The sequence below is a fragment of the Bombina bombina genome, chromosome 6 (assembly GCF_027579735.1).
Source record: "Bombina bombina isolate aBomBom1 chromosome 6, aBomBom1.pri, whole genome shotgun sequence".
Classification (NCBI taxonomy): Eukaryota; Metazoa; Chordata; class Amphibia; order Anura; family Bombinatoridae; genus Bombina; species Bombina bombina.
The window spans coordinates 1,110,278,774-1,110,306,468 of NC_069504.1; the positions used below are offsets into that span (position 1 = coordinate 1,110,278,774).

The following is a 27,695-nucleotide window of genomic DNA, read 5'->3' on the forward strand; positions in this document are numbered from 1 at the left end:
TTAGCTAATTGCAAAGCGGCATCTGTGATAAAAGAATTAGCCAGCTTTAGAGCCTTAATTCTATCCATAATTTCATCATATGAGGTCTGTCTGGAGCGACTCCTCCAGCGCCTCAAACCAGAAAGCCGCTGCAGTAGTTACAGGAATATTGCAGGCAATAGGTTGGAGAAGAAAACCTTGTTGAACAAAAATTTTCTTAAATAAACCTAACTTTTTATCCATAGGATATTTAAAAGCACAACTGTCTTCAATTGGTATGGTTGTGCGTTTAGCAAGTGAAGAAACAGCCCCCTCTACCTTAGGGACCGTCTTCCACGAGTCCCGCCTGGGGTCAGTTATGGGGAACATTTTCTTAAAAATATGGGGGGAACAAAAGGGACAGCTGGTTTATCCCACTCCCTAGTAACAATATCTGCAACCCTCTTAGGGATCGGAAATGCATCAGTGTATACAGGGACCTCTACACAACTTCTCTAGGACCACCATAGGGTCACAATCATCCAGAGTAGCTAATACCTCCCTGAGCAATACGCGGAGGTGTTCCAATTTAAATTTAAACACTAATGAAACTGACTCTGCCTGATGAGAAACCTTTCCTGAATCGGAAATTTCTCCCTCAGACATCAAATCCCTCACCTCCACTTCAGAGCGTTGTGAGGGCACATCAGATAAGGCTACCAAAGCTTCAGATTGCTCATAATCTGTTCTTAAAACAGAGCTATCGTGCTTTGCAGGAAAAACTGGCAGTTTGGATAGAAAGGCCGCAAGGGAATTATCCATGACTGTCGCTAGTTGTTGCAATGTAATAGGGGCAGACGCACTAGAGGTACTAGGCATCGCTTGCGCGGGCGTAACTGGTTGTGACACATGGGAAGAGGTAGACGGACTATCCTCATTACATTCAGTCTGAGAATCATCTTGGGCCACATTTTTAAGTGCAACAATATGATCTTTAAAGTATATAGACATATTAGTGCAATTGGGACACATTCTGAGAGGGGGTTCAACCATGGCTTCTAAACACATTGAACAAGGATTTTCCTTAGTGTCAGACATGTTTAACAGACTAGTAGCATACACAAGCAGGCTTGGAAAACACTTTAATCAAATAAAAAACACAATTTGAAAAAACGTTACTGTGCCTTTAAGAAATAAAAAGAGCACACAATTTTAAAAAACAGTGAAAAATGCAGCAATCCTTTTGAAATTTTCACAGTATGTACCTAAGGCTTTAATATGATTGCACCACAATTTGCAGAACAATTAACCCCTTAATGCCTAAACCAGAGCAGCCTAAAGCCAGCAACCGGTTAAATAACTACACCACCTTGCGATAGCTTACTGCTGTGGCCCTACCTGCCCTTAGGGATCAGTTTTGGGGGAAAAAAGCTTCTTTTAGGTCCTCAATCAGCAGCTGGACCCTCCATATGAAGCAGCATGAACTGTCTTTCAATTCTAACTGCGCATCTGAGGCGCAAAATTAGGCCTCTCCCACTCCACTCCGGAGTTGTGAGGCCTACAAAAATCACTTCCAAGTGACTAAATTTTTGCCATGTGGATAATAACCCCAGAAAAACACTCCAAAGTGCTTTAAAAAGTGTCTCCAACGACTATTTCTTAAACAAATAATCGATTGCCCTGAATTAGTGTCAACCAGCCTAATTAGCCCTGTTATGTAAGCATTCAATTCTTTACTAAGTCTCAGAACATAGCTTACCCTCCCCACATGGGGATCTTGTCAGTCTTCTAGCATTATCTTAGTCTTGTCTAGAAATAAATGACTGAACATACCTCATTGCAGTCAAGCCTGCAAACTGTTCCCTCCAACTGAAGTTTTCTGGTACTCCTCAGTCCTGTGTGGGAACAGCAGTGCATTTTAGTTACAACATTCTAAAATCATTTTCCTCTCAGCAGAATTCTTCATCACTTTTCTGCTAGAGAGTAAATAGTACAAACCGGTACCATTTAAAAATAACAAACTCTTGATTGAAGATATAAAACTACAATTCTAACACCACATTCACTTTACCCTCCCGTAGAGACCCTAGTGCTTAGAGCCGGCAAAGAGAATGACTGGGGGGTGGAGCTAGAGGGGGAGCTATATGGACAGCTCTGCTGTGTGCACTCTTTGCCACTTCCTTTAGGGAATGAGAATATCCCACAAGTAAAGGATGAATCCGTGGACTGGATACACCTTGCAAGAGAAATACAGGTGCGCAAGTATGGGCCAAAGGGGATTGCCTATTACGTATGAATACTCTGAATACCTATTTACATATTAAAGAGGAAGACATCTGCAGCATTGTGGGAAGAAGTAATAGAATGAGTTTAGGAAACTTTAATGTTACAATATTTATGTGCCTGTATTCTTCTTTTTCAAAAATCATTAATATTCTCTGTAATATTTAAAATGATTTGTTAAATATGTAAGGGTTAAAGGGACATGAAACCCAACATTTTTATTTCATGAGTTTTAAACATATTTTGAATTTACTTCTATTATCAAAATTACTTTGCTCTCATGTTATTCCTTGTTAAAGAGATATCCAGATACGTAGCGTGCACATTTCTGGTGCTCTACAGGAAATAGTGCTGCCATCTAGTGCTCCTGCTAATGTATAACATTATTATAAAGCTGCTGCCATCTAGTGCTCTTGCTAATGTATAACATTATTATAAAGCTGCTGCCATCTAGTGCTCTTGCTAATGTATAACATTATTATAAAGCTGCTGCCATCTAGTGCTCTTGCTAATGTATAACATTGTTATAAAGCTGCTGCCATCTAGTGCTCTTGCTAATGTATAACATTGTTATAAAGCTGCTGCCATCTAGTGCTCTTGCTAATGTATAACATTGTTATAAAGCTGCTGCCATCTAGTGCTCTTGCTAATGTATAACATTATTATAAAGCTGCTGCCATCTAGTGCTCTTGCTAATGTATAACATTATTATAAAGCTGCTGCCATCTAGTGCTCTTGCTAATGTATAACATTATTATAAAGCTGCTGCCATCTAGTGCTCTTGCTAATGTATAACATTGTTATAAAGCTGCTGCCATCTAGTGCTCTTGCTAATGTATAACATTGTTATAAAGCTGCTGCCATCTAGTGCTCTTGCTAATGTATAACATTATTATAAAGCTGCTGCCATCTAGTGCTGCTGCTAATGTATAACATTATTATAAAGCTGCTGCCATCTAGTGCTCTTGCTAATGTATAACATTATTATAAAGCTGCTGCCATCTAGTGCTCTTGCTAATGTATAACATTGTTATAAAGCTGCTGCCATCTAGTGCTCTTGCTAATGTATAACATTATTATAAAGCTGCTGCCATCTAGTGCTCTTGCTAATGTATAACATTATTATAAAGCTGCTGCCATCTAGTGCTCTTGCTAATGTATAGCATTATTATAAAGCTGCTGCCATCTAGTGCTCTTGCTAATGTATAACATTGTTATAAAGCTGCTGCCATCTAGTGCTCTTGCTAATGTATAACATTGTTATAAAGCTGCTGCCATCTAGTGCTCTTGCTAATGTATAACATTATTATAAAGCTGCTGCCATCTAGTGCTCTTGCTAATGTATAACATTATTATAAAGCTGCTGCCATCTAGTGCTCTTGCTAATGTATAACATTATTATAAAGCTGCTGCCATCTAGTGCTGCTGCTAATGTATAACATTATTATAAAGCTGCTGCCATCGAGTGCTCTTGCTAATGTATAACATTATTATAAAGCTGCTGCCATCTAGTGCTCTTGCTAATGTATAACATTATTATAAAGCTGCTGCCATCTAGTGCTCTTGCTAATGTATAACATTGTTATAAAGCTGCTGCCATCTAGTGCTCTTGCTAATGTATAACATTGTTATAAAGCTGCTGCCATCTAGTGCTCTTGCTAATGTATAACATTATTATAAAGCTGCTGCCATCTAGTGCTCTTGCTAATGTATAACATTGTTATAAAGCTGCTGCCATCTAGTGCTCTTGCTAATGTATAACATTATTATAAAGCTGCTGCCATCTAGTGCTCTTGCTAATGTATAACATTATTATAAAGCTGCTGCCATCTAGTGCTGCTGCTAATGTATAACATTATTATAAAGCTGCTGCCATCTAGTGCTCTTGCTAATGTATAACATTATTATAAAACTGCTGCCATCTAGTGCTCTTGCTAATGTATAACAGTTGCAAAACTCTTACCATATAGTGCTGCAGAAACGTGCACACTCCTGAGCTTACCTTCCTGCTTTTCAACAAAGGATAACAAAAAAACAAAGAAAATGTAATAATAGAAGTACAATGAAAAGTTGTTTAAAATTGTATGTTCTATCTGAATCATGAAAGAAAATGTTGGGGTTTTATATCCCTTTAAATATAAATTGGAGCGGCTGCAGAGTGCACTTCACAGTCTACGAAGATAGCGCGTGGGACTGCTCTCAAGGTCACTACACTACAGAATAAAAATGGAAGGTGCAGAGGATACACGGAAAATCAAATATAATGATTTCAATAAGAAATACACTAGCTGATTAGATGTGCACAGTACGTAATAAACTATACAAATGTATAATGTACCGTCACTTTAACTATCAGAGAGCACTACAAACAATTACTATATATTGCAGCCTTCTCTGGTATCCAATTGGCTAAAGGGGAATAAAGTCACATGGGAAAGGTGATCAGTTCAGTGCAGGAGATATTTCCTGTTTATTTCTTTTTTCAGTTCTCCCAATGTGTAACACTAATAATCACCTTTCCCAGTAGTGTCCCTGGGGGAGTAGCGCTGGTGTTTAGTGGGTAGGGGGGTGGCGTTACATCAGCCCCCACCTGCTAGAGGAACAGTCTGCATAGTAAATGCAGAGAAAACAGCTGACTGCCTCACCCCCCCCCCCCCCGGTAGCAGTCATCATATAGGAGAGTCCCGGGTCAATCATCAATAAAGTGACACATGACCAAGCACTATTTAAACACGCTAAATATATATTTTACATGAAAATGTTTGGTTTGGCTTTCTGGCCAGGGGACTTTTGGCTAGTGGCCCACCAGGGTATTGTGGGAGGAGCATGACAGAGAGGGGCAAGGTTTGTCTGCAGATGGGCAGTCCCTGAAAACCAAGACATTAACTCTATAGGCAGGACTGAACTCCCAACCCGTGACAATCCTGCAGGACCTGGGGGCGGTTGGGAGATACATGTTTAGGGGTTAATAGGGTAATTAGGTTTATTGCGATGTGTGGGTTTGCGGTATATGTGTTAATACTTTGTGTGGGAGGTTCCTTTTTTTCTGTTATACTTTGTGCGAGCAGCGTTTTTTTTGGTGTTTTTTTTTTAATGCTCCGTTTGCTTACGCTGCATCCCGGTGGATTCCGAAAATGACAGGGTGGTGAAAGAATCCACATTCTATTGGCTGCCTCGCGCTGCCAACATTCCATTGAGGATGCGTATATATATATATATATATATATATATATATATATTATAGTATAGATAATTTTTACCTCTGTGATTACTTTATATCTAAGCCTCTGCAGATTGCCCCCTTATCTCAGTTATTGTGATAGACTTACATTTTAGCCAATCAGTGCAGACTCATAAATAACTTCACAGGAGTGAGCACAATGTTATCTATGTGGCACACATGAACTGGCACTGTCTAGCTGTGCAAAACTGTCAAATACACAGAGATAAGAGGCGACCTTCAAGGGCTTAGAAATCAGCAAATGAGCCTACCTATTTTAGCTTTTAACAAAGAATACTCTCCCCTTTATAAAATCAGATCTGGAATGTTAGTGATATTTTAGATAGAGTTTAATTAATTAGTTGTAACAAAGATGCGCTATTACTTAATTTTTAATATAAATATGAAATTCAAATAACACACGCTCTGCCGCCCACTTCACATGTCAATTTTTCTGTGAGCTAAAGGTTTGAATTGTTGTCTAATCAGTGCTCTAGCTACAACAAAGAGTGCCCTAAGGGGAGAGAGCTGACTGGACGAAAATTCAAACCGTTAGCTCACAGAAAAATTGGCTTTTGAAGTGTGCGGTTGAGCGCAGGGTGTTTGAATTTCATATCTATATTAAAAAGGAAATTTATGCTTACCTGATAAATTTATTTCTTTTACGATATGACAAGTCCACGGATTTCATCCTTACTTATGGGATATCGCCTCCTGGTCAGCAGGAGGAGACAAAGAGCTCCACAGCAGAGCTGCATAAATAGCTCCTCCCTTCCCCCCCAACCCAGTCATTCAACCGAAGTTAGGAAGAGAAAGGAAAAGCTAAGGAGCAAAGGTGACTTAGAAGGTCTTAGAAAACGACAGGGTGGGCCGTGGACTCGTCATATCGTAAAAGAAATAAATTTATCAGGTAAGCATAAATTTCCTTTTCTTTTACAAGATATGACGAGTCCACGGATTTTATCCTTACTTATGGGAAACAATACAAAAGCTATAGGACACGGATGAAAGGGAGGGACAAGAAAGGAACCTAAACGGAAGGCACCACTGCTTGAAGAACCTTTCTCCCAAAAACAGCCTCAGATGAGGCAAAAGTATCAAATTTATAAAATTTGGAAAAAGTGTGAAGAGACGATCAAGTTGCAGCCTTGCAAATCTGTTCAACAGAAGCATCATTTTTAAATGCCCATGAGGAAGCCACAGCCCTAATAGAATAAGCCGTAATTCGCTCTGGAGGCTGCTGTCCAGCAGTCTCATATGCAACATGGATGATACTCTTCAGCCAGAAAGAAAGAGGGGTAGCCGTAGCTTTCTGACCCCTACGTTTCCCAGAAAAAACAACAAATAATGAAGATGTTTGACGAAAGTCCTTAGTCGCCTACAAGTAGAACTTCAAGGCACGGACTACGTCCAAATTATGTAACAGACGCTCCTTCTTAGAAGAAAGGTTTGGACACAAGGAAGGAACAACAATTTCCTGATTAATATTTTTGTTAGAAACAACCTTAGGAAGAAAACCAGGTTTAGTATGTAACACCACCTTATCAGAATGGAAAATAAGATAAGGAGAATCACACTGTAAAGCCGAAAGTTCAGAAACTCTGCGAGCAGAAGAAATATCAACCAAAAAGAACACCTTCCAAGATAATAACTTAATATCTATGGAATGCATAGGTTCAAACGGAACCCCTTGAAGAACATTGAGAACTAAATTCAAACTCCAAGGAGGAGCAATTGGTCGAAACACAGGCTTAATTCTAGTCAGAGCCTGACAAAAAGATTGAACATCTGGAACATCTGCCAGATGCTTGTGTAGCAAGATAGACAAAGCAGAAATCTAAAACAATGGGGCTCTACTATATCTAAGTAGTGTGTCCAGAAATAAGGTGCGCCTAATTTATGCTATTTCAAAAAAGTGATAATATGGATAGATCCTAAGTTTTATATCTTACAAAAAATAAACAATATGAACTGTATAATTATAAATACAAATACATAACAATAGTCACCACAGTCATATGGTTAGGAAATATACATCCATAGATGCAAGTGAAAGTCCCAATATAGAGTGATGTCCAATCTGGAAATGATGTCCCAAACGATAGCTGCTCTCTCCAAAGATGTTGAAAAAGAGATGACTGTGTTCTGTATAGAAACAAAAAAAGAAGAGGCGCTCTGGTGCAGATGATCCTTGGCTACAAATGATTCTAAACTAACAGTTCAGAGTAATACTCACAAAGATGTTTGCACATGCAGTGCAATAACAGGTGAGCCAAAGCTTCAGAGCCGCTCGGCTGACTCGCTAGAGGGTGAAATCAGCTGTTCACTGGGTAATCACTTCACCAACGATGTGGGGAAAAAAGATACCTATGACATAAAATATAGATACCGCCCTTGGTGCAGATTATCCCAGGCACAGGATACACATACAACAGATGTCGAGAAGTTATACTCACAAACGGAGTTGCACAAGCAGTGCAATATCAGGCGTGCCGAATCTTAAAGAGCCGTTCGGCTGACTCCCTGAGGCCTGTACAGCTGCTCCTGGATCGTTGGAGGAGTGGTGGAAAATAAAGGTGGATATGCCGATAGAGGTTAATCCAAGCAAGGGATCAATAAGGCAAATAGAACAATTCACCAGCAAGGTAGACAAAATAAAAGTATTTATTAAAAATATAAAAATTACTTAGCAACGCGTTTCTCGGCTAACATGCCGTTTCATCAGGCTACATAATTCTAAGAGCTACCTTGCTGACTTAAAAGGACTGACAGGACCAATCAAAACCCTGAAAATTCACACACCTCCCTTGCTCAGGTGTAATATCTGATTACAGGGTGTCGCCCTGAGATACATAGCACTTTTGTTAAAAATGAATACAATTTATACAAACTTCAAAAAAATCTTTCTATATATACAAGGGCAATTTAACATGAATCGATAGCAAGTTTTAATCTCAATAATTGTAACAATAATATTTAGATATTTCAGTCTTACAAACAATATAACAATATAAAAGAAATACGATATAATAATCAGATATTTATAAATATAATAGATGAATTCTCAGTAATAAATTTATAATAAACATATAAATCATATAATAACAAATTATATATAAATACAAGAATAAATACTAAAAAAAATATATAATTACTAAAAATATATATAAAGCCATATAATCGATCATATTACTACATCTAATGGTCGGATTAGAACTCACGACCCAGTGGCTGGGAAACCATCAACCCAGCCACTAGGCTATAAGCGGGCTTCTGATGCAAGTGTTCATAGTGTACTGAATGTATCTTGACAATGCTGTGACTGGTGCAAGTGGTGCATTATACAAAATAAACGTGTGTGTGAAAAAAGGTGTATAAATGTGATGTACTTGTGCCTAACAGATAGTGGTATTTACCTTTATAGTGATGTACATATAAGGAAAGCAATGATGTACCATTATGTGATGGATTGCTATGTGTGGCCATAGCAGATATGTGTGACATGTTGGTTAACATACTAGTGTGATGGCTAAAAATAAAATAAGAATTGACTAAAAGCCAATATTGGAAGGGGATACTAGTAATTATTATAGTGCTAATATGTTAATAATTTGCTAAAAAGATATTATGAATGATTATTAAGAATACTTGATGTATTCATATGACATATTTACTATGTTAATGTACTCTTAATGTGACAGTATTAAGCCACTATATATAATGTGATATATATTAGTATTAAACATTGACTAGATTGGATCTCCCGACCTCATAGTATAAATATCTAACAAGCTAACCGCTAGGCCATGACTGCCTGTGTGCAAAGAGTGGTCAAATAGTTAAAATACTAATGTGGTGCCTAAATATAAATATTGACTGATAGCCAATATCATAAATAATATTGATTATTAAAGTGCTAATGTATTAAAAGATTTTTAACTAAAAAGATATTGTGGGTGAATATTAAGAATGCTCCGTTTACTCGTGTGACATGTTTGATATGCTAAATATATTCCTGATATAGCAAAATTGTGCATCTATATTGTTAATTTAAAAGATAAAAAATTAAAAAAATATAAATAAAATTTAGTATAAATTAATACTAATAAACAATAATGGCCAGATTTGAACTCCTGACCTAATAATATAAAGACTATCAACCTAACCACTAGGCCACAACTGCATGTGTACCAAGATTGGTCGAATTTTCTTATAATCAGCTGTATATGGTCTATTAAGATTATTCATATGCTAATTCAATACTATACTATTACATAAGATAGGGGTAATTTTGATAGGCAGAGAGAGATTATATAACAGCTGTAATCAGATAGTACACCTGAGCAAGGGAGGTGTGTGAATTTTCAGGGTTTTGATTGGTCCTGTCAGTCCTTTTAAGTCAGCAAGGTAGCTCTTAGAATTATGTTCTATTTGCCTTATTGATCCCTTGCTTGGATTAACCTCTATCGGCATATCCACCTTTATTTTCCACCACTCCTCCAACGATCCAGGAGCAGCTGTACAGGCCTCAGGGAGTCAGCCGAACGGCTCTTTAAGATTCGGCACGCCTGATATTGCACTGCTTGTGCAACTCCGTTTGTGAGTATAACTTCTCGACATCTGTTGTATGTGTATCCTGTGCCTGGGATAATCTGCACCAAGGGCGGTATCTATATTTTATGTCATAGGTATCTTTTTTCCCCACATCGTTGGTGAAGTGATTACCCAGTGAACAGCTGATTTCACCCTCTAGCGAGTCAGCCGAGCGGCTCTGAAGCTTTGGCTCACCTGTTATTGCACTGCATGTGCAAACATCTTTGTGAGTATTACTCTGAACTGTTAGTTTAGAATCATTTGTAGCCAAGGATCATCTGCACCAGAGCGCCTCTTCTTTTTTTGTTTCTATACAGAACGCAGTCAAAGCAGAAATCTGCCCCTTTAATGAACTTGCTGACAACCCTTTCTCCGGTCCTTCCTGGAGAAAAGATAAAATCCTAGGAATCCTAACCTTACTCCAAGAGTAGCCCTTGGATTCGCACCAATAAAGATATTTACGCCATATCTTATGGTAAATTCTTCTAGTAACAGGCTTACGAGCTTGAATCAAGGTATTAATGACCGGATCAGAGAACCCACGCTTAGATAAAATCAAGCGTTCAATCTCCAAGCAGTCAGCTGCAGAGAAATTAGATTCGGATGATGGAAAGGACCCTGAATGAGAAGGTCCTGCCTCAATGGAAGCTTCCACGGTGGCAGAGATGACATGTCCACCAGATCGGCATACCAAGTCCTGCGAGGCCACGCAGGAGCAATGAGAATCATCGAGGCCCTCTCCTGTTTGACTCGAGCAATCACCCGAGGGAGAAGAGCAAACGGAAGAAACACATAAGCTAGGTTAAACGACCAAGGCATCTATCAGTTCGGCCTGAGGATCCCTGACCTGGATCCATATCTCGGGAGCTTGGCATTCTGACGAGACGCCATAAGATCCAGCTCCGGCCTGCCCCACCTGAGAATCAGACTGGCAAAGACCTCCGGATGAAGTTCCCATTCTCCCGGATGAAACGTCTGTCTGCTCAAGAAATCCGCCTCCCAGTTGTCCACTCCTGGGATGTAGATTGCGGACAGAAAACAAGAGTGAGTTTGCGCCCACTGAATTATCTTGGATACTTCTGTCATCGCCAAGGAACTCCTTGTTCCTCACTGATGATTGATGTAAGCCACAGTTGTGATGTTGTTCGACTGGAATCTGATGAATTTGGCCGAAGCCAACTGAGGCCAAGCCTGAAGCGCATTGAAAATTGCTCTCAACTCCAGAATATTGATTGGAAGTAGAGACTCCGATCGAGTCCACTCACACTGAGCCTTCAGGGAGTTCCAGACTGCACCCCATCCTAGCAGGCTTGCGTCCGTTGTCACTATCACCCATGAGGGTCTGCGGAAGCACGTCCCTTGGGACAGATGATCCGACGACAACCACCAAAGAAGAGAGTCCCTTGTCTCCTGATCGAGATCTATTTGAAGGAGACAAATTTGCATAATCTCCATTCCATTGTCTGAGCATGCTCAGTTGTAGAGGTCTGAGATGAAAGCGGGCAAACGGAATGATGTCCATTGCTGCCACCATCAATCCAATTGCTTCCATGCACTGAGCCACTGACGGCCAAGGATTGGACTGAAGGGAACGGCAGGTATCCAAAATCTTTAACTTTCTGAAAGGAACCCATGTCTGTGGAATTAGAGAACTCTTTTCTAGATTCACCTTCCACCCGTGAGTCCTTAGAAAGGACAGAACAATATCAGTATGAGACTTTGTCAGCTGATAAGAATGTCGTCCAGATAAGGTGCCACTGCAATGCCCTGCGGCCTGAGAACCGCTAGCAGAGACCCCAGAACCTTTGTAAAGATTCTGGGTGCCGTGGCCAGACTGAAAGGAAGGGCCACAAACTGAAAATGCTTGTCCAGAAAGGCAAACCTCAGGAACTTGTGATGAGCTCTGTGGATAGGAACATGAAGGTATGCATCCTTTAAATCCACGGTAGTCATATATTGACCCTCTGGAGGGACCACAATAGAGTCACAGTCGTCCAGAGTCATCAAAACCTCCCGTAGTAACAGACGGAGGTGTTCAAGTTTAAATCTGAAAGACATTACTTCCGAATCTGTCTGAGGTAAAGCACTCCCTGAGTCAGACAGTTCCCCCTCAGACAGGGCCTCCCTACCCCCCAATTCAGAGCCCTGGGAGGGTAGATCGGAGATAGCCATCAGAGCATCAGAAGTCGCAGGGACCCCATGGGCCTCTGTCCTACTGCGTTTGCCTTGTAAGGCTGGTAACTTAGATAAAACTTCTGAAAGAGTGGATGACCTAACTGCAGCCATATCTTGCAGAGTAAATGAAGCAGACCCAGTGGAAGAACACGGCGTCGCTTGAGCAGGCGTTAAAGGCTGTGACGCTTGGGGAGAAAGTTGTGGCATACCCTGAATCTCATCAGTCTGAGAACATTCTTTATCCATATCTTTACTAAAAAAAAAAATTCTTTACATTGTAAGACTCTCTCAATACATGAAGGACAAAGTGTAACAGGGGGTTCCACAATGGCATCTAAACACATGGGACATGTACTTTGCTCAATGTCATCCATGATAAGAGAAAAACAAAAGCAAGCATGGTCACAGAAGCAGCAATACTAATAAAAAATATAGTACTGTGTCTTTAAAAACTCCCTCTGCGCTAACCCCCGATAGGCAAAAAGACAGAGAGAAGCTTCCTTAATTAATATTTTTCACACTCCCTGTGTCGTTAGTGTCTACAATTAACCCACTGGCCAGAAAAAATAACAGTCACCTCGCCGCAGCTCCTACCTGCCTCCACGTGCTCGACACTACCAACCCTCGTACGGTGCACCTAAGTTCACTTGTAAGAATTCACAACAAGCTTACATAGGGGCCGTGAGGAAACGCTGCCAGTCAGAACCTAATGGTGAAGTTACTGCGCGGAAAGCGCGCGAACATCAAGCCCCGCCCATCATGGGCGTAAACATAAACTCCGCAAAAATAAACTATGAACCGCCATTTACCGGAGCCTAGCAAAGTTTCCACACTCCGGTACTGTCCCCAGCGTCAGCCATATAAGTTCTAGCAAAGTTTCCATACTGTCACAGTAAACAAGAACTGCCCAATATATTAAACATACAGTGTCTATCACCATAATACCCCAACGCTTCTAGTCTCTTTCTTGTCTCAGAATGTCTGGGGAAATAAACATATGTCAGATCTCATTCTGTTGCACTTAGATGAGAATTAGTATATTGAGCAGGGAAGCCCTTAAGCACATAGCCCCTGATAGAGAAAAGTAAAGTGCAGTCAGATCTGGGATATGCTGCAGAGCCCCAGAAGTAAAAAACTGCACTTACCTCCATGCTGAGGAACAGCATGAAAACTCACAGTGTCAAGAGGTCCACTCTTCCTCCTGAGGTCCTGTGAAGATAGAGAGGTCTTATTTTAAATTTCTCTAAGACCAGCACATCAGAGCAGCACAATAATGGGAGGCGCAGCGAGGCTAAAACCCCACCAGTTCCCATAGCCAGGAGGCTGCTCTATAGTAAAATAGTACACATTGGCACCATTTAAAAATAAAAAATTCTTGATTGAAGAATCAAACCTCACTTTACCTCTTCCTATCACTAAAACAGGCAAAGAGAATGACTGAGTTGGGGGGGGAAGGGAGGAGCTATTTATGCAGCTCTGCTGTGGAGCTCTTTGCCTCCTCCTGCTGACCATGAGGCGATATCCCATAAGTAAGGATGAAATCCGTGGACTCGTAATATCTTGTAAAAGAAAAGTAAGTTATAGCACATCTTCATTACAACCGATTAATTAAACTCCATCTAAAATATCACTAAAATTCCGGATCTGTTTTTATAAAGGGGAGAGTTTACCACAGGGGTCAGCAACCTTGGCATCCCAGAAGATTTGAAACTACATTTCCCATGATGCTCAGAAACACTTTAGGCTGGCTGAGTATCATCAGAAATGTAGTTCAGAAACATCTGGGGTGCCAAGATTGCTGACCCCTGGTTTACCAACACTTTAACATTTTATGGAGGTTTGATTTAAAGTTGTCTTTTTTTAAAATCTAAATAAAAAGTTTACTAAGCTTCTGTTGACCATAAACAGGAACAAAACAACAGGCTTGCACTTGATGGTCTTTTTTAAATAGTGCCTTTACTGTGACGTTTCGGGGAACATATCCCCTTCCTTAGACAAAGTTACAATGTGCAATGTAACAATTTAAACAGGCACACACAAGTGAATACATGAAACCCCTCCCTCTCAATTAGGAACAACCAACAAAAGGGTGCCCTGGCAACCATAATGTTGATACACCATCTGTGAATGCCTATCAGTGTAAACATGTGAACTTAATATGTGAATCAGATTGGCCATATGAGCTCAGATCTATCATATAAATACGGATAGTAATGGTCATAATCATAATGAGGACGCACTGCTGTAGTCGGAAGCAACAGAGAGCAGTTCATTGCTCAATCAATTTAAAGGCTAAAAGTGCCTATTCATTGTATTTACGTTGGTTGCATCTGTGTATACAGTAGCATGACCCTCGTTGCTTTTTCACACAAACTTTGCTAACCATAGCTCAATACCCGCTTGTATCAACGCTGTGTCCTCTGCGTACTGAATCATCTGTTACACTGAATAGTGCTGGCATCACAACGTGACGATGTGTCATCAACTAGCGTATACACAATAGCCTTAACACTGTGCATAGTTAGTGGTCATATTAAGGGTTATCCTACCTTTCTGTCAGTAGTTACTGCTGGCTTGTACCGGGAAGAAAACTTCCTCCTCCATTCTGTTGAATGGCGCTGGCGTCATCACATGACGCAGCATCATCAACTATTTTGTAAACATAGTAACCAAGCGTGGATTCATTGTATCCTCCTACTGACACTATCTCCTTAGCTGGCCCCGTGTGATATGAAATACATAAAACAAGGGTGAACGTATACACACACAGCGAGGGGGAGAGCATTAGTACTGACTCAATGCCATCATCTGCACTAATATACAAACCAACATTACAACAAAAAAATGATCATATACTAAGGGGTTACACATACAGGTTGTTTAGTCAGGGAAACTGATCTTCGATTAACTTATATGGGTGGCCTATCCTACCTTATTGCTGGTCTCATAGTGTGTTTTTTTGCACTCCAAAATGAATTACAATATCTATTGGGCTCTTAACATCTTTTGTCCCTAAACCGGAAGATTAGTCTGTGAAGCTGGGCATATAAATGTTGTATACAGACCAAATCAATCTCGATAGTGGGCATACCAATTAATATTGATCTATATATATATATATACATGCTAAGATGTTTTTGCTAGTAATTATTTATGTTCCAGAGGAGATTGATCGTCTAAAGTAATCTTATGGAATGTGTTTTCTGCATTCTCTTTATTAATATTATATTCAGAAAGTCTTTATGCTAAGTAACTATTACCTGACCACAATGAAGGGCTTGCCAAGCACAGCCTATTAGAAGAATGTATAACTGTGCACCCCTGGCAAACAGCTGTCTTCTATCTTGTACAATTTTGAACACGGTTTTAATTTACCCTCTATCAGACATAATATAAGGACAGGAAATTTGCTAAAAAGAAAAATACCAAACCCACAAAGACCAGACATATTTACTGCGTCATTTGCAAAATAAAACGTGTGTGATACAGGTACAAATCCCCAAATACGGAATTATTGCAAAATCCAGAATTATTCCAAAATCTAAATTTTTTAATTAATATTTTGTTTAAAAATAAAATGATTAAAAATGACCAAGTCACAATGTTCTCTGTCTGAGTATTTTGTCTGTTTTTTGTTATCTAAAATGCAAATGCTAGTTTATATTTGGTAATGTGTATACAAAAGTATTTAACATAATATAAAATTGCCTTTAAGTTGCATAAATAAATGATATTATGACATGTAAATATTTCCTACTTTACATAAGATATTATTATCTACACACAGTCCCAATTTAGAGATATAAATGTTCTGAAATCCAAACTAATTCAGGTCCCAAGCAGTTTGGATAAAGGGTTTTTTACCTGAACCTATTTTAATTATCACTGCTTCACAGTCTATAACAGAGAATATTTAAAGGGACATGAACCCCAAATTTTTCTTTCATGATTCAGATAGAAGATACATTTTTAAACAACGCATTTCTTGTACCATCAAATTTGCTTCATTCTTTTGGTATCCTTTGTAGACGGAGCAGCAATGCACTACCGATAGCAAGCTGAACAGGTCGGTAAGCCAATGACAGGAGGCATAAATGTGCAGCTACTAATCCGCAGCTGAGCCTACCTAGGTATGCTTTTCAGCAAAGGATACCAAGAGACCTAAGCAAATTAGATAATAGAAGATAATAGAAGTAAATTGGAATGCTGCTCTGTCGGAATTGTGAATAGAGTCCAAATTTAGTTTCTCTAATGCAGACACACAACTCAAAAATTTCACATAAAAATTATTTTAGTAAAACAAATTCTGCCCTTTTCTATCAACTAATTCTAAAAATTGTGGGGGGTTCCACTTCCCGTGAATTTGCATGATCTAGACCTCAGAAGCCTAACTCTGCTTCTATCTAACCAGTGAGTGCTTGATCAGCGCAGGGGCTAACGCATATCTGTTCCTAATTGGTCACAGCAGTAGTTCTAAGGAGTATATCCCTGGACTGTTTTAATTTTTTTTTTTTTTTTTTAATATTTAAAAACTAGAGACCCCCTGTATATAATTTGAGTACAATTTAACCTTCTTGCTAATGTATTGTCTAGTGATTGAATAATTTGCCTTGTACCTTTAGAAGTTCTTTGAATTTTGCCTCCTCCTTTGAGCTGGGGTCAATCATGGTACGTTCCTCATTTTCCTCTGTGTGATAACAAAATAGAAAGCCGGTAAGAAATATGTTAGAGCCAATCTAAAACAGTAGCCGATGTCATGCACCTCACAACTAACTGCTTAGAAGTAGAAAAAAACAGCAGATTAATATTCAGCATTATTACTGCATCAGCTGAGTTGATGTAGGGCCTAAACTACAAAACTGATATTCTACCATGTTATTTAGTTTAAAAGGACACACACACAGACACTAACATACCGAAACACAGGCAAACACAGACACTAACAAACACTCACAGACACTAACAAACATACCGAAACACAGGCAAACACAGACACTAACAAACACACACAGACACTAACAAACATACCGAAACACAGGCAAACACAGACACTAACAAACACACACAGACACTAACAAACGCACACAGACACTAACAAACATACCGAAACACAGGCAAACACAGACACTAACAAACATACTGAAACACAGGCAAACACACACACTAACAAACATACCGAAAAAACACAGGCAAACACAGACACTAACAAACATACCGCAACACAGGCAAACACAGACACTAACAAACATACCGAAACACAGGCAAACACACACACTAACAAACAAACCGAAACACAGGCAAACACACACACTAACAAACATACTGAAAAAACACAGGCAAACACACACACTAACAAACATACCAAAACACAGACAAACACACACACTAACAAACATACCGTAACACAGGTAAACACACACAGACACTAACAAACATACCGAAACACAGGCAAACACATACAGGCACTAACAAACATACCGAAACACACACACACAGATACTAACAAACATACCGAAACACAGGCAAACACACACAGACACTAACAAACATACCGAAACACAGACAAACACACACAGACACTAACAAACATACCAAAACACAGGCAAACACACACAGGCACTAACAAACATTCCGAAACACAAACACACACAGATACTAACAAACATACCGAAACACAGGCAAACACAGACACTAACAAACATACCGAAACACAGACAAATACACACAGGCACTAACAAACATACTGAAACACAAACACACACAGATACTAACAAACATACCGAAACACAGGCAAACACAGACACTAACAAACATACCGAAAAAACACAGGCAAACACATACACTAACAAACATACCGAAACACAGGCAAACACACACAAAGACACTAACAAACATACCGAAACACAAACACACACAGATACTAACAAACATACCGATACACAAGCAAACATACACAGACACTAACAAACATACCGAAATAGGCAAACACACACACTAACATACCGAAACACAGGCAAACACATACAGACACTAACAAACATACCGTAACAAAGGCAAACACACAGACACTAAGAAACATACCGAAACACAGGCAAACACACACACTAACTAACATACTGAAACACAGGTAAACACACACACTAACAAACATACTGAAACACAGGCAAACACACACACACACACACTAACAAACATACCGAAACACAGGCAAACACACACAGACACTAACAAACATACCGAAACACAGGCAAACACACACACTAACAAACATACCGAAAAAACACAGGCAAACACACACACTAACAAACATACCGAAACACAGACACACACACTAACAAACATACCGTAACACAGGCAAACACACACAGACACTAACAAACATACCGAAACACAGGCAAACACATACAGGCACTAACAAACATACCGAAACACACACACAGATACTAACAAACATACCGAAACACAGGCAAACACACACAGACACTAACAAACATACCGAAACACAGACAAACACACACAGACACTAACAAACATACCAAAACACAGGCAAACACACACAGGCACTAACAAACATTCCGAAACACAAACACACACAGATACTAACAAACATACCGAAACACAGGCAAACACAGACACTAACAAACATACCGAAACACACACACAGATACTAACAAACATACCGAAACACAGGCAAACACACACAGACACTAACAAACATACCGAAACACAGACAAACACACACAGGCACTAACAAACATACTGAAACACAAACACACACAGATACTAACAAACATACCGAAACACAGGCAAACACAGACACTAACAAACATACCGAAACACAGGCAAACACACACACAGACACTAACAAACATACCGAAACACAAACACACACAGATACTAACAAACATACCGATACACAAGCAAACATACACAGACACTAACAAACATACCGAAATAGGCAAACACACACACTAACATACCGAAAGACAGGCAAACACATACAGACACTAACAAACATACCGTAACAAAGGCAAACACACAGACACTAAGAAACATACCGAAACACAGGCAAACACACACACTAACTAACATACTGAAACACATGTAAACACACACACTAACAAACATACTGAAACGCAGGCAAACACACACACACACTAACAAACATACCGAAACACAGGCAAACACACACAGACACTAACAAACATACCGAAACACAGGCAAACACATACACGCACTAACAAACATATCAAAACACAGATACTAACAGACATACTGAAACACACACACACGCAGAACACACACGCAGATAAACACACACATGCAGATGCACACACACACATGCAGATGCACACACACGCACGCAGATACACGCATTTATGCATTAGTATTTTAAGCAAACATCATACTGTACCGAGCAAAGTGTCTTCTGGGTGAAGGTCAATGGGTGTTGGTGACATTGGCGCATTGATGGCATTTTTTCCCTCTTCCTGAAGATCACTCACTGTAAGAGAAAGAACAAGATCACTTACTCATAAGTTCAAATACTATAAAAGGTAAAAACTGCAAATTCTTAGCCATCAAATCACAGAAAATATATTAAAGTACAAATGTGCTTTGTCAATCCATTAAAAGGGACGCTAAACTACACATTTAAATTCACATAAAATGTTTAAATTATATGTAGTAGAAAAAAAAATATATATACTTATTTTGCCTGCTTTGGCTGTAATTTAGCTCTATTTTTCCCCACATTTCCCAGAAAGGTTGGAGAGCTTCCTGCAGATCTCAGCCCTTACCCTGCAACATGCTTTACAGTGTTCCTAAAAGACAGCAACAAAGAATATAAAGCAAACTCAAAATGAGTTTTAAAGGGTTTATCCCTAGACTGCAAACTGCACAGTTAAAAAAAAAAATGTGTATGAATATCTATGGCTGATGTATACTAGGCATATGCATAATGCCCTTTTAACTTCAGGGTTCTGCAAAATAGGAAAACAGAAAAAAAAACAACACCATTTAAAAAGGTTTATGCACTGAGGCACTGTCATAGCACCTGCTTTATGTTGTCAGCAGGAAGTGACATGGGCACCACACAAATTATTCTGGGGGTTGGGGGGAGAAAAAGGACAAACATATTTATAACCCCCCCCCAAACATTAAAATATCAGTGGCACTGCTTCCTGTATGCATTAAACAAATGGTGGCTCAGTGACAACAAGAGTAAACACAGACATGCCCATTTAACCCCTTAGTGACCAGACCGAATTTTAATTTTCTTACTGTTAGGGACCAGGGCTATTTTTACATTTCTGCTGTGTTTGTTTTTAGCTGTAATTTTTCTCTTACTCATTTACTGTACCCACACATATTATATACAGTTTTTCTCGCCATTAAATGGATTTTCTAAAGATACCATTATTTTCATTATATCTTATAATTTACTATAAAAAAAAATATATATAAAATATGATGAAAAAATTGAAACACACACTTTTTCTAACTTTGACCCCCAAAATCTGTTACACATCTTCAACCACCAAAAAACACCCATGCGAAATAGTTTCTAAATTTTGTCCTGAGTTTAGAAAACCCAATGTTTACATGTTCTTTGTTATTTTTGCAAGTTATAGGGCAATACGTACAAGTAGCACTTTGCTATTATTATTTTTTTCAAAATTAGCGATAGTTACATTATAACACTGATATCTGTCAGGAATCCCTGAATAACCCTTAACATGTATATTATTACTTTTTTTTAGTAGACATAACAAAATGGGCCTAGATCAATACTTTGGGTTATTTCATGTCACCATTTCACTGCCAAATTCAATCAAATAAAAAACAAAATTTATGCTTACCTAATAAATGTATTTATTTCCAGGCATGGAGAGTCCACGATTCATTCCAATTACTAGTGGGCTATTCACCAGCAGGAGGAGGCAAAAAGCACCCCAGCAGAGCTGTTAAGTCACTTCCCTAACCCATAACTCCCAGTCATTCACCTGAAGGGAAATGGAAAAATAAGATAACACAAGGTATAGAGGTGCCTGAGGTTTGTACAAAAAAACTGCCATCTTAAATTTAAATAAGGGCGGGTTGTGGACTCTTCATGCCTGGAAATAAATACATTTATAGGTAAGCATACATTTTGTTTTCTTTCCTATGGCATGGAAAGTCCACGATTCATTCCAATTACTAGTGGGAACCAATACCCAAGCCAGAGGACACAGAATGAAAGGGAGGGAGAACAAGACAGGTGGACCTAAAGCGAAGGCACCACTGCTTGAAGAACATCTCTCCCAAAAGGAGGCCTCAGCCAAGGCAAAAGTACCAAATTTGTAGAATTTGGAAAAAGTATGTATAGAGGACCATGCCTTGCAAATTTGTTCCACAGAAGCTTCATTCTCGAAAGCCCAGGAAGAGGAGACAGCTCAAGTGGAATGAGCCGCAATTCTCTCAGGAGGCTGATGTCCAGCTGTCTCATAAGCTAAACGTATAACACTTCTCAACCCGAGAGAAAGAGTGGTAGAAGTGGCCTTACGCTAACCAGAGAAAACAATGAACAGGGCAGAAGTATGCCCAAAAATTTTTAGTTGCTTGAAGTAAAAATTTTAGAGCACGCATAACATCCAAGTTATGTAAAAGACGCTCCTTCTGGGAAGAAGGATTAGGACAAAACGAGGAGAACAACAATTTCCTGATTAATATTGTGATCCGACACAACCTTAGGAAGAAATCCTAGCTTAGTATGAAGGACCGCCTTTTCAGCATGAAAAATAAGGTAAGAGAAATCACACTGCAGAGCCATAAGTTCAGAAACTCTGCGAGCAGAATAAATAGCAAGAACAAAACCTTCCATTATAACAATTTAATATCAACAGAATGCATCGACTCAAACGGAGCCTGCTGCAAAACTTTAAGAACCAGATTAAGACTTCAAGGAGGAGCAGCAACAGGTTTAAACACAGGCCTGATTCTGACCAAGGCCTGAACTAAAGATTGAACATCTGGCAGGTCTGCCAGACGTTTGTGCAAAAGAATAGACAGCACAGAAATCTGACCCTTCAGAGTACTGACTGACAAACCCTTCTCCAGGCCTTCCTGAAGAAAAGCCAACACTCGAGAAACCCTTACTCTGCTCCAAGAGAAACCCTTCAAATCACACCAATAGAGTTATTTACGCCATACCTTATGGTAAATTCTGCGAGTAACAGGCTGACCTTCTCAGAGAAGCCATGTCTAGCCAAAACTAGATGTTCAATCTCCATACAGTCAGCTTCAGAGAATCTAGATTTGGATGAAGGAAGGGACCCTGAAGTAGAATGTCCTTCCTCAGTGGTAACCTCCAAGATGGAAAAGATTACATCTTCACCAGATCTGCGAACCAGATCCTGCGAGGCCATGCAGGAGCTTTTAGAATCACAGACGCTCTCTCCTGTTTGATACGAGCAATGACTCGTGGAAGGAGAGCAAACGGAGGCAACAGGTATGCCAGATTGAAGTTCCAAGGAACCGCCAGAGTGTCTATTAGAACAGCTTGAGGATCTCTTGACCTTGAACCGTACTTTGGAAGCTTGGCGTTTGACGAGATGCCATCAGATCCAACTCCAGAAACCCCCACCTGAGGGTTATCATTGTGAAGAACTCTGGGTGGAGAGCCCACTCTCCGGGATGAAAGGTCTGTCTGCTCAAAAAATCTGCTTCCCAGTTGTCCACCCCTGGGATGTGGATGGCAAAGAGATGGCAATCGTGAGACTCCGCCCACTGAAAAATGCGAGTCACCTCATTCATTGCTAAGGAACTCCGAGTCCCTCCCTGGTGGATGATGTAAGCCACCGAGGTGATGTTGTCCGACTGGAATCTGATAAACCGGACCAAGGCTAAATAAAGCCAAGCTGTCAAGGCATTGAAGATTGGGCTCAACTCCAAAATGTTTATGGGAAGAGAAGACTCCTCCCGAGTTCACAGGCCCTGAGCTTTTAAGGTGCCCCAAACTGCTCCCCAGCCTAACAGACTGGCATCCGTTGTCACAATCACACATGAAGGTCTCAGGAAGCATGTGCCCTGAGCCAGAAGGTCCTGAGAAATCCACCACAAGAGAGAGTCTCTTGTTAGGGGATCCAGATCTATCCACTTCGATAGATCTGAGTGGTCTCCGTTCCATTGACCGAGCATGCATAGCTGAAGAGGTCTCAGATGAAACCAAGCAAAAGGAATGATGTCCATGGAAGCTACCATCAGACCAATCACCTCTATGAATTGGGCCACTGATGGATGAACAGAAGACAGGAGAGAAAGACATGAAGCAAGAAGTTTGGATCTTCTGACATCCGTCAGATAAATTTTCATGGATAAAGAATCTAAAATCATTCCCAAGAAACATACCCTTGTATCTGGTACTAGGGAACACTTTTCCAGATTCACTTTCCACTGTGGGAACGTAGAAGACAACAACATTTCTGTATGAGATCTTGCTAGATGAAAAGATGATGCTTGAACCAAGATGTCATCCAGGTAAGGCGCCACCGCTATTCCCCTGAGATTTGACCCCTGCCAATAGAGCCCCCAGAACCTTTGTTAAGATTCTGGGAGCCGTAGCAAGAGCAAACGGAAGGGCAACAAACTGTAAATGCTTGTCCAGAAAGGCAAACCTCAGAAACTGGTGATGATCCCTGTGAATAGGAACATGAAGATACATGCCCTTCAGGTCTATAGTCATCATGAACTGACCCTCTTGGACCAAGGGAAGAATGGAATGAATGGTCTCTATTTTGAAGGACAGAACCTTGAGGAATTTGTTGAGACACTTTAGGTCTCAAATGGGACAAAAAGTTCCCTCCTTTTTGGGAACCACAAAAAAGATTTGAATAGAATCCTTGACTCTGTTCCCTTACGGAACTGAAAAAATCACTCCCAAGGAAGATAGGTCCTTTACGCAGTTTAAGAAGGCCTCTCTCTTTACCTGATTTGCAGATAATATTGAGAGAATAAATCTGCCCCTGGGAGGACAAGTCTTGAATCCTATTCTGTAACCATGGGATACTATGTCCACGGTCCAAGGGTCTGGAACATCGCATAGCCAAGCCTGCTGAAAAAAAAGAAAGCCTGCCCTCCACCTGAACCAACACTGGATCTGGGGCAGTCCCTTCATGCTGACTTAGAATCAGTGGAAGGCTTCTTGGCTTGCTTCTCCTTATTCCAAGGCTGACTGGACCTCCAAGAAGACTTGGAATTCTGGCGAGCCTTAAGTCTATTCTTTTTATCCTGAGGTAGAAAAGCTCTCTTTCAACCTGTAATCAGAAATAATTTCAGCCAGACCAGGACCAAATAAGGTTTTGCAAAGACAGAAATTTGGACTTTGTTACAGCTGCAGACCAAGATTTTAACCACAGAGCTCTGTGAGCCGAAAAAACAGTGAAGCCAGAAATATTAGTACCCAGTCTAAGTACTTGCATGTTGGCATCACAAATAAAAGTATTGGCCAGCTTGAGAGCCCTGATCCTGTCCTGGATCTCTTCTATAGTAGTCTCCTCTGAAATTAGGTCAGATAAGTCATCGCACCATTAAGATGCTGCCCAAGCAACTGTAGCAATACTAGCAACCGGTTGCCACTGTAATGCCTGATAAATGTACATCTTCTTTAAAAAAGCATCAAGCTTCTTATCCATAGGATTCTTGAAAGAACAACTATCCTCAATAGAAATGGTAGTTCTCTTGCCAAGAGTAGAGATAGCTCCCTCTAACTTGGGCCCTGTGCGCCACGAGTCATGTATAGAGTCAGCAACAGGAAACATCTTTTTTAAACATGAGACGTGGAAAAAGGAATCCCAGATTTATCCCATTCCTGAGCTATGATATCTGACATACGGTCTGGAACTGGAAACACTTCCACAGATGAAGGTACATCATATTATTATTATCAGGTATTTGTAGAGCGCCAACAGATTCCGCAGCGCTGATACTCATATACTGATATACATATAAGTTTACTAGACTTTTTTGGATTCTTAACGACAGACAAGTCGGAGTCTTCCAAAGTAGCAGGGAACTCTTTCAAAACTAACCGGAGGTGTTCTAATTTAAATCTAAAATTAACCTCCTCTGAATCTGCCAAATTGGTCACTACAGTCTCAGAATCTTATATATCGCCCTAAGAAGCCACTGAGGTATCATCATCATCATATAACTGAGGAAGACTGACTAATGCAGTCTTAGCAGAGTCAGAACCCTTGCTAACAGTAATATTTTTGGATTTCCCCTTTCTCTTACCAGCAACAGGAAAGGCTAATAATGCTGCTGAAATGGCGGACTTTTTCTGAGCAGCAAAATCTGCTGGTAAATAAACACCCCCAGGAGGATGTTGAGAGGAACCGCAGGGCACTGCATGTGAAACAGTATGGGACATTTGAGGAGATAAATGAGGCATGGCATAGACAGCATTATCCTGAGCGACAGACTCAGAAGGGCAAATATTGTCTAAATTGCACAGGAGGCACTATCTGAGCCTCCAAACAAAGTAAACATTTGTCAAAGTTAACTGTTAAATTTTGGTCTAAATTCATCCATCCAAAAAGGTACAATTCCCACAGAAATTGAAAAACGCCAAATATATATGAAATGAAATTACATAAATATACTCCCACAGAATCTATTCATTGTTACTATATAAGCCACCTCTATATCCTCAGTCTGACTGAGGCAACTCACCACACCAGGACCAGGAGAACCCACTAGGAACCATCCACAGTCAAAAGAAAGTATTAGAGATAAGTCTATCCGACTGATATCCTAGTCGATAGCTTCATAAAGCGTTAAAACCAGCTCACAAGCGACACGCCACTCCGCTATTGAAGCCGCTATGAAAACAAATGAAGAATAGAGTAGTGTGAGCGCAATGAAAAAAGCAACTGCGCCACAAAGTCAAAGTGCGCGTCTTAAAAATGCTACAATAAAAACCACAAGTCCCCTGCTGTCCTATAAAGAATCCTCAGATCCTTTTAATAAGTCTTTCAATCAGGGATTAAAAATTCCCCCAACATCCAGCCAGACTCAGCCTCAATACACAGGGCAAAACGTTAACCCCTTATGCTCCTAATAAAGATAAGTTCCACATCTAAGTGCCTGCATAAAATACTGCCCATTTCTTTCTTGAAATAAATTCCTATGTACAGGAATTAAACGTGTTCCACTTAGTGATCCACTGAGGATTAACCTCTTCTAGAGTGCTGCCCTCAGAACCTAGAAGGCAAGAGCACTTACCTGTGGATCCGGCTGCAGAGCAGGAACAGCTTCTTAGGTGCGACTGATTCCCCAACATCTGTCAGGGACCTGTAGAACAAGAAAAAAAAACAGAGTAACCAACCCTGGTTTTCTATAAAGGGGTAGGATAATGTTTGAAATAAAGCAAGGACCACCTCGCTGCCTTCTAACTGCCATGGACACAGCATAGCCCCAATCCTTGCTTGCAGGGAAAAGTACCCATTAAAGGATTAAATATCTTCAGACACCATCTTCGCACATCCTCCCTTGACAGAGGCAAAGAGAATAACTGGGAGTTATGGGTAAGGGAAGTGACACTTACCATCTCTGCTGGGGTGCTCTTTGCCTCCACCTGCTGGACAGGAGGTGAATATCCAACTAGTAATTGGAATGAATCGTGGACTCTCCATGCCATAGGAAAGAAAAAATTTCACTTTTAAACAAACTTTAGGATTCTCATTGAAATTATTTACAAACAGCTTGTGCAATTATGGCACACATGCTTGTAAATGCTTTTCTGGGATCCCCTTTGTTCAGAAATAGATATTTATAGCTTTGGCATTGCTTTTTGGTAATTAGAAGGCCGCTAAATGCCGCTGCGCACCACACATGTATTATGCCCAGCAGTTAACGGGTTAATTAGGTAGCTTGTAGGGTAAATTTTAGCTTTAGTGTAGAGATCAACCTCCCACCTGACACAACCCACCCCATGATCTCTCCCTGACCCCCCTCAAAAAGCTCTTTTTCCTCCCCCACCTCACAATTGTCACCGCCATCTTAAGTGTTGGCAGAAAGTCTGCCAGTACTAAAATAAAAGGCTTTTTTTTTTTAAATATATATATTAAGTCCCCTTAGCCCCCAACCTCCCTGATCCCCCCCCCCCCATACAGCTCTCTAACCCTCCCCCCTCTACCTATTTTCCACCATCTTGGGTACTGGCAGCTGTCATTGCTGGCCGATGCAGAGAGGGCCATAGAGTGTCTCTCTTAGCATCAGAGGCTAAAAAAGGGTATTGCAGGATGCCTCAATATTGCGGCATCACTGCGATACCCTGAAAGCACCTGGAAGCGATCACAATCACTTCCAGCACTTGAAACCCCAGAGGATGTACAGGGTACGTCCTTGGTCATTAACTCACACTTTTTGTAGGACGTGCCCGATACGTCATTGGTCGTTAAGGGGTTAAAGGGACATGAAACCCCAA

At 40.2% G+C, this 27,695-nt stretch overlaps 1 protein-coding gene across 2 annotated transcripts in view; it reads right to left on the reverse strand.

The window, feature by feature from the left end:
* PARVB (parvin beta) overlaps positions 1-27,695 on the reverse strand; it is a 207,399-nt gene that overhangs the window by 122,976 nt on the left and 56,728 nt on the right. For both annotated transcript variants that reach the window (XM_053719050.1, XM_053719051.1), the window contains exons 2-3: positions 19,644-19,733; positions 16,846-16,916 (exon numbers count right to left, since the gene is read on the reverse strand). In XM_053719050.1, coding sequence (XP_053575025.1) covers positions 16,846-16,916; positions 19,644-19,733 — 161 coding nt within the window. The remainder of the gene's footprint in view (positions 1-16,845; positions 16,917-19,643; positions 19,734-27,695) is intronic.